This window comes from Hyperoodon ampullatus, assembly GCF_949752795.1.
Source record: "Hyperoodon ampullatus genome assembly, chromosome: 1".
In the NCBI taxonomy this organism is placed as follows: domain Eukaryota; kingdom Metazoa; phylum Chordata; class Mammalia; order Artiodactyla; family Ziphiidae; genus Hyperoodon; species Hyperoodon ampullatus.
The window spans coordinates 143,695,143-143,704,237 of NC_136914.1; the positions used below are offsets into that span (position 1 = coordinate 143,695,143).

Genomic DNA, 9,095 nt, shown 5'->3' on the forward strand with positions numbered 1-9,095 from the left:
GTATTTCATGGGTTTACACATGAACCCTCCCCTATGGAATTTAATGATTATAGGGAGGACTTCTTGATCTTTCGTAGGAGTTTTTATCTACTCTTTAAGACCAAACCTGGATACTCTTGATACGTTTATTTTAGGGTAAAAAATTACAAACAACCTTGAAAGCAAATCAAGTCCAAAGTCCAATTTATCTTAGCCAGATAACATTTTAGAAAAAAGTATGGCTGTAAGCTTGTGATGAAACAGATGAAGAAATAAATGGATAAATAAAATCTATAGTCAAGAGTTTTATTTGTAAGTCCTAGTTGACTATGCTACAATACTACTTCTATGTTTCTGGAATATCGTATTCAGCTTTCTCAAGTGAGTGAAGAGTAGCAGGGAGAGGAGAAGCAGCAGAGAGGAGGATGGTAAAACCACTTCTGGACTTTGAGTTTTTTATTAACCTCTATCTGTCATAGTTAGAAATGTGTTGTTCATACCCAGAGAAAATAATAAGTAACACTACTCGAAGAGAAAAAGAGTCACTTATGGGTATTTTTGGATTTTGCTCTTTGAAATAAAATTTTGGTTTAGAGAGGAATGAGTATTAGCACTTTTCATTCATTTAATTGATGCATTATATAGAAGAGATAGACATTACAGAGTTTCTTTTTTCTCTTTCTTTTGAATGAATGTAGAGTGAGATCTTGATTCGGGGATAAGATAATCAGATTGTTAAGTAAAATATTAGAAGCTGAGATTAATGTTACTTAAAGATGCTTTGGAGAAGAGTTGGAGCACATTCTACTTTAAGCCATTTAACCTGATTAAGAACCTAAAATATTCTTGCTAATTTGGAAAATACCCCTGATATTTAAAATTTCCTAAAAGGTAGCTCTCCTCCTACCTTTATGATGGAATACTGGATGATTTCAGTCAAAAAGCCTAGTTACTACCATAAGAAAAAGTCCTGCAAGAAAGCACATGTTGCCACTTTACTCATTATTGAAGTGCCCTTATGACTGTCAGGGAGAACAGGTAAGATGCCAGGGAGGCACAGAAGGAGACATCAAAGTATTTTGTTTACTTCTTTGAAGTCTTGTAGTACCTATTATTTACTGTGCACACTTCTTGATTCATGCTGAAAATTGGAATTCACCCATTTCTCTCTTTTTCCTGTCTAAGATGCAGATAGGGCACATTTCGTTGACTCCATCAATCCCTGCCCCCGCGCATTAGCACATGCACACGTATACCTAGCCAGTGGAAAAGAAAAAAGAGTTACTCACATTCATCCATTTTACAAAGATTTCCAGGCTGCAATGGGAGGGCTTTATCTCTCCCTGAAGGATGAATAAATAGATAGCTTTACTGACAGCCTGTTCACAAACTGAAGTGAAAACTGAGACCAAGGTCTTGCTCTACTAGCACTTATGAGATCCAGACCTGGCAACATGGAGAGAACAGTCATCTGCCTGATGGTCCTCTTCTCAGGGACAGTGGCCCATAAATCAAGCTTCCAAGGGCAAGATCGCCTCTTGCTTAGACTGCATCAACTTATAGATATTGTTGATCAGCTGAAAAACTATGTGAATGACTTGGTAAGGCCATATTTGTGACAACAAAATTTAAATAATATTCTTCAATTACTATAAAAGGAGCTTTTTGACTTATATAAATAACTCAGAACTAATTTTCTTTTGCTCTAGGACCCTGAATTTCTGCCAGCTCCAGAAGATGTAAAGGTAAGACCAGTTGAATTTATTTGTGAAAGTAAATTTGACATGTTTTTAAATCCAATTAAGAGAGGCATTAACATGATTAGTTAGAAATGTACTTAATTTCAATGAATTTTGGGGTTTAATAATTGGTAACATAGTTATTTCTATTTTGCTCAAATATTCATCGGTTCACCAACAAGCCAACCAATAAAACACTACATAACTTATAAGATATACTTTTATCTCCAAATATCTCTAAGAGTATTCTCAAGTAGTATTGTTGAGATAGAATAACAAAACTAGAAAATAAATCTACACTATGATCATTTTCTGAACAATGACCAACTAATTACATTTTAAGAATCCTTGTGCATGAAAGTTCTTGAGCCCTCTTTGTAAACCTATGTATGAAATATAGACACATACCACAGAAGCAGAATTCACCTTTTAATAACTAGAAAGGAAGAAAGAAAGAGAAAAAAAGAAAGAAAGGGAGGAAGGAAGAAAGGGAGACAAAGAGAGAAAGGAAGGAATAAAAAAAGCAGGAAAGAAAGAAAGAAAGAATACATTATAGCACAGCATGGAAGAATGGTAGTGTGGAAATCAAGGCCATCTTTTAGAATAAAATTCCCATGTACCTTGGCCTCAATGAGTCTTGTCTTTGGCCTTCGGTGAGGTCTTTTGAAAGGACGGTTTTCAACAACTCATCCTGTTCTCTTAAGCCATTTAAATCCATTAGGTCCTAGAAAGAAGAGGCCTATCCTAGCATACAGTTCAAGTGTGCTATGTGCTGATCTTTTCCTTGGTAACTCCGATCTAGTCTTCAGGTTTGGTACCCTGAGGATATAAACACAATTGGGGGAAATGTTTTCATTGTCACAGACCTTTAACTGCATAAATTAGAATAACTATAAAAGTGTTACCAGTAATTAGGACACTACAAAGGGGAGACTTATGAAGATACATTGCAAAGAAAACAATTATCGTAAATGACTATGTGTAGAAGTTTAGAAAGTGAATGAGTCACAACTATTGCTTTTCTCTAAAATTCACTCTCTAGCTCTGAACCTAACCACTCTCATTTACTAGGTCCTTTTCTAATAAGCAATACCTAAAATGAAAGTAGCACATTCAGCTCATTGGAAAGACTTTTCCAACAAGTAAGACTATTTCTTAATGCCCTAATTATCAAAACATATCTTTTTTAGCATCTCATGCCCTTTGTCTAACTGCTGTGGTTAGAGTCCTTTGGGGAGATTCTTAGCTACAGTCTCTAACTTGCAAAATAAGATATCCCGTTTTCTAACTTGAGTTGATCCAGTGGGTACGTCCTTTATATCCTTTGTTAAAGAGAGATCTTTTTTACCTTATAATGACAGGATTTTGTCTCAGTGACACTGTATCTATCTGATAATCTGATCAAGCAATGTTGGCTATGATACAAGTGAATAATGGTATTACTAAGATCTTTAAGCTATGCTGGCAGGCAAACCCAGGAGAGAAGAAAATAGTTCAAGGCCACAGTAGCATTATATCAAGTTTTTTAGGGCTAGCATCAAAGCAGAATCTATAAAGAGTTAAAAAGATTAACAAGTTTAATGAAAATAAATTCATTTAAATGTTGCATATAAATGTTGATATATAGTGATAATCTAAGGTTGTTAATTGGCCTCACCAGGCATCTTTCTTTTTCTTCCTAATCATATAATCAGTGGTCTTCATCTGGTGGTGATTTTGCCCTCCGAGAACATTTGGCATTGTCTGGAAAAATTTCTAGTTGGCACAATTGTGTATGTGGGGTTTCTATTGGCATCTAGTAGGTAGAGGCCAAGGATGCTACTAAACATTCTAGAATGCACAGGACAGTCCTGACAACCAAGAATTAGCCATCTAAAAATGTCAACAGTGCCACTGTTGAGGAACCCTGATATAAACCTAGTTTGTATGCAGGACAAAGGGAATTTTACCCAGTTAGCAAGACTTCCTAGTGTGAATGGCCAGAGATTTCTTTGCAAAAAAAAAAAAAAAAAAAAAAGGAAAAAAGAAAGAAAAGTAAGTAGGTCAAAAATAAATTGTAAGGAAGCAAATATTTTCAAATATTCAATTGCAAATCAACAAAGCCAAGTGCACCTCCTTGCAAAAGCAGCACTTGACTAGCTAAAAAGAAGAGTGGTTTATTACTCTTGCTTTTGATTTCCTTATTGCTGCCTTGATTCTGCAAAACTAATGTAGGACAGATAACTCCTCATGTTTCCAGGTGTTAAAGGATGAGGGAAACAAAGCCTTGCCCTCTGAGTCTGCAAGGCACAGCAAAGGAAAACAGTGGTTCTGCTCCCAGATGGTAGTGCTGCACACGAACTCGGGGTCATCCTGAGTGACAGGACACCTAAGCTGCCTGAATCGAAGTTAATCTCTCTACTCCTCTCCTCAATACATCCTTAAGGCAGTTGAGAAGAACAGCTCCTTTGCTTCTTTTCCTTATTATTTTTTTTTTCTTTTCCTTATTGAGGCTACCTTTACTGTGCATCTGAAGCCAAATCCAGCAGGTATTTGTCCTGGACCACGGATTGCCAGGGATAGCTCTGCTGCTTGCAGAAAGCACAAAGCAAAATTCCAATGGCTATTGACACAGGTGAACAAGGAAGGGCAGGAGAGAAAGCACAGCTCCATCAATACAGGCACTGGTGTCCAGATGCCATTCAGAGGTTTTCAGAAAGGCTTTCTCAGGTGCCAAATCTTTGCTTGCTTGTCTTGACCACTCTTGGTGATACCTGTCTCAAGGGAGTTCATTTGGTAGGCCCCTATACTTCTTCGGAACCTAATTTTCTTTCAACATCCACATGTAAATGTTAACTCAGCAAAATGGGTCTCTGTGAGAAATGCTGGTTTCTCAGATCATCACGGATGAAACAGTTAGTGTTTTCAGTTTCAGCTGGAAAATTTACCTCTTTAAATATGAATATTATTTTTTTCCAGTAAGTTAAGCCGGTTGTGGTCAAAAAGAAGAGAAAAGAAAAAACTTCAACAAACATGAACATGTGGTTTTCAAGGAAAAAAAAGTGCTATAATTAACATTTATATATAGTTTCTATTAAATAAGCATTTTGGCAAACATATGTAAAGGACACTATCTCGCCCTTATGAGAGGCAAGCTGCTCTGATATAAGGAAACCAGATAAGCTGGTTCTTGGCTTGTGGCCATGTATGCAAAGCAAATCTGATGGGGTTGTGTCTTAAAGATGCATGTTATTAATCAACATTCATAATGGGTAAGCATATAGGTTGGAAAATGCAAAGCAGGCCAGATGCTATTTTCAGCTGATTGTCCATGGGAAGACTCAGGTAATATTGTTGTATATAGGACGGCCCTTGTAGGAACTGAGAAAAATTGAGGCTTCTGTATACATGGCAGTAACTTCCATATACACCGGTGAAATGAAGATATAGCAACTTTAGGGTGGTGGATAGCATCATATACCGACATTTGCTGAAAGAAAAAAGTAACCTGGATACAAGTTCTTAGATCAGCATTAAAATGTTTTCAACAAATCAGTATAAATTTTGTTCTTCCAATTAAATTCCATTTCATTTTCAGTTCAACTTCTAACATTATGGCTTATTCACTAGTCACTGGTTATTTGATTAAAGCAAGAGTCAAGTTTTTGATCCTCGATCTGCCCACTTCTCCATGCTCTGAGACATTACTCTTACTTTCTAAGGGACAGTCTTCCTGCCCATTGCGGGGGGGAGGCATGTCTCAAATTCTGTTCCTTGACTTCTTGATTCAGGCAGATCCCACCCTAATGGACTCAAGAGTGTGAATAGGATTTTAGAAAAGTCACGCATGGTCTACAGCAGGTGTACTAAATCTTAGGCGTGGAATGTGCCATCAGAGGTAGGCACCCACTTCCTTTCCCCAAAGGAGGGGCTTTAATTCACTTACTTCATTTGTCCACTCCACAAATATTTGTTGGGCACTCACTAGCAACAAGACACTATGCTAGGCATTGTACAGGATAAGGTGCTGCTCAAGACACGTATGTCATTGTTAGATACTCCTACGTACATTGCAGAGAGAAACAAAAGACAAATGAAACGATTCTTAATCAGACTACAGAGTAACTCAGCCAAAGCTGCCACCAGTCACAATGTCTCTTAGAGCCTCATAATTCATAAAGTGTGTTCTAAAACCAAACTAACTCTCCCTTATGAAATACCAAGTCCTGCCCAACACCCAGACCTCAAAATGACATTAGGAATAAAGAACTGTGGCAAAGCAAAGCTCCCTCTTGTCCGTGAGACAGGGAAATGTCCTCTCTCCCCTAACATGGGGAAATTTTATATCACAAGAGTCTGCTCTTTAGCCCAAAGATTAAGTAGGACATGAAATCATTCCTCATTTGTCTGCTAAAATGATGTGACCCAAGACACTGCAGTAGAAGTAGGAAAAGTGGATTGGGAAGGTCATTTTTACTTTCTGAATAACTTTCATTAACATCTATACAAATTATTTCTCTTTCAGAGACACTGTGAGCGGTTGGCTTTTTCATGTTTTCAGAAGGTCCAACTAAAGTCAGCAAATACCGGAGACAATGAAAAGATAATTAAGATATTAACTAAACAGCTGAAGAGGAAACTACCTCCCACAAATGCAGGGAAAAGACAGAAACATGAACTAGTAAGACTGTCATTTGTCATCTAACTTATTTGTACTTATTAACTATATCTATTACATCACACACACACACGCACGCACGCACACACAGAAACACAGGCAGCCAGAGCCTCCAGTGCCTTCCTTCCAGTTACATGTTTTACCTTATCATATAGAGTGTGTTTTGAGAAGCAAAGGTTACCTCTTCTTAGTCCACAAACTTGAAAGTGTCCATAAATCCAATTAGAATTTTCTAACAGCCCCTGGTAGCTGGAATAATTAATATAGCTTTCAAGGTGAGGAAGTCATTAGGCAGAGAATCCAGTTGTGACTTAAGAGTTAAAAAATATTCTGCTCTCATTATATGATCACATATAACTTGTATCCTTATTAACAGGAGCTAGATCCTAGTCTTCCTGAAGGAAAAGAGGTAGCCTACAAGACACCAGGATAAATCTCAAACTTTGCCTTCCTCTTTTAAAGAATATTATTACTGTCCTGTACAATTGCAGAGTCAGTACTACATTTGAATGGGTAGACCCCATTATTTGGCTGGGGAATTTCAATAATCCCTAGCCTTGTGGGCCCTGAGAACCTCTTGTATATTTCCTCTTATGCAAACTCATGAGCAATGCAGATAATCTCATGAGTAATTCAGGCATTAATCAAAACCAGTGGATAAACACATAAGATAAATTACTAGAAAATTTTCTATCAGTTCTCTCTCCTCTAAGGAATTTCACATGTGATTCAAATGAAATCTTAATTACCATATCAAAATGATTTTTATATCCTTTGATTGCTTGACCAGGTTGCAATGTGAAAAGTATCCCTCTAAAACTTTCCTCAAAGAAGAAAAGAGTTGAGCATGTCTTTGAAACCCAATATCAAAGACAATAAAATGGTAATATTGGCACTGAACATAGAATTATCCAGTTAAGCACCTTCATTTGATAGATGGGAAAGTGAGACCAAGGATATTAAGTGACTTGTCCCAAGCTCCACAAATATTAAGTGCCAGAATGAGAATTAGAACTTATATCTCTTATCTTTCAGTCAAATATCTCTCACCACAACATCAAACCAGCATTAGAGATGCTAAACAGCAAGCAATGGCCTGGTGTTTGGTATCTCAACAGGAATAAGGGTAAAGAACATAAACCAAGGATTTTTTAAAAAGAGAAATATAAGTGGGCAATACACATGTGAAGAATTGTTTAATCTCTTCATAATCAAATAAATGCAAGTTAAGATAGGAAATCATATTTTTTTAATTAAAATTTTTAACAGTGCACAATAATGGTAAGAATGTTCTATGTGAATAGAGGTAAAACAGTTTTATAATGTATATCAAAAGCCTTAAATTTTTTTATCCCTTTAATTTAGTAATTCTACTTTTAGTAATTTATCAAATAAAATAAAGATGTACATGAAAAATTACTCAGAGATGTCCATTGCAGTATTGTATACAACAGTGAAAAGTTAGAAGCAATCTACATGTCCAAAAATAGTAATACTTCAATCCTATGTAGGAATACAAAGCAAACATTATGGGATATATTTTTCAAGGATATTTAATATGTAGGAAATGCTTGTGTTATGTTGTGTTAAAACAAAGGCAAATTAATAGCCAGTGTAAATAACACAAATGCAAAGAAAAAAATTACTGGGAGGATACATATCAAAACACTGTAGTGGTTATCTCTAATGATGGGATTACAAGTGATTTTTCTCATTGTTATTTTCTGAACAATTTTATGTGCTTCTCAAATTTTTTCAGTGAACATGATTTATGTCTCTAATTGGAAAACATAAAATTTGAATGAACATTTTATTAAATAGGAAAAAAGTTTTAAAGAAGATTATTACTCTTTCATTGATTTCTAGACATGTCCTTCATGTGATTCTTATGAGAAAAAACCACCCAAAGAATTCCTAGAAAGACTAAAATCACTCATCCAAAAGGTATATAACTTAAATTATATTTGACTTTCATCTTTATCCAGATTGCTTCTTATGTTGATGTTACTCATGGTATTCTATTTCCACAGATGATTCATCAGCATCTCTCCTAGAACACACGGAATATGAAGGTTCCTAAAGATCTCACTTGAAGCTGGACACTATATTTCATACTCTAACACAGTAGTGAAACTCAGTTCTTGGTATTCCAAATGGAGGAGTACAATATATTAGTGATGGGGGAAAAAACTCAGATAAGTGTTCAAGGTCAGGATTATTCCTCCAAAATCACTATGCAATACTTCAGTTTGATCCACATGCTCTGTGTTTGGTCAACTTGAAAAAACTCTCTACTCAATTCGAGTCTGATTTCCTGTGTTATAGATTTCTATGACCTCTAAAGTTTTTACTTTATCTTACTGCCAACTATGCCATTTCTTGGAGAAGCTTAAAAATTTTAACTAAAAATACAGTTTGGGAATATATTGATCTTCTATTAACCTTGATCTTGATTATGACAAGAATGAGGTTTCTGATGATCATAACTTAAAAGGTTATATACCTTCACTCAATCTGAAAAATATAGAAGCATAGGGTGAAAATCAAAGTTGAAGTGTTTATTCTTTTGAGGAAATGAAAACTGTTTAAAATCTATATCTGAAGAGGTTTTATTTTATCTCAGAATGTCTAACATATAAATACATGATTTATTTATGTACCAGGGGGATAGCTTTACCAGATGGCTCAAAAAAGTCTGACTTCCTTATTAGAATCTGTCA

At 35.7% G+C, this 9,095-nt stretch overlaps 1 protein-coding gene across 1 annotated transcript; it reads left to right on the top strand.

The window, feature by feature from the left end:
- Positions 1-1,412: 1,412 nt before the first annotated feature.
- Positions 1,413-8,429, top strand: IL21 (interleukin 21; the record flags this gene model as incomplete). The annotated part of the gene is made up of 5 exons (XM_079710025.1): positions 1,413-1,580; positions 1,689-1,724; positions 6,223-6,378; positions 8,242-8,319; positions 8,406-8,429. The coding sequence occupies 5 exons, from the start codon at positions 1,413-1,415 to the stop codon at positions 8,427-8,429; spliced, it is 462 nt and encodes a 153-aa protein (XP_079566151.1).
- Positions 8,430-9,095: the final 666 nt, after the last annotated feature.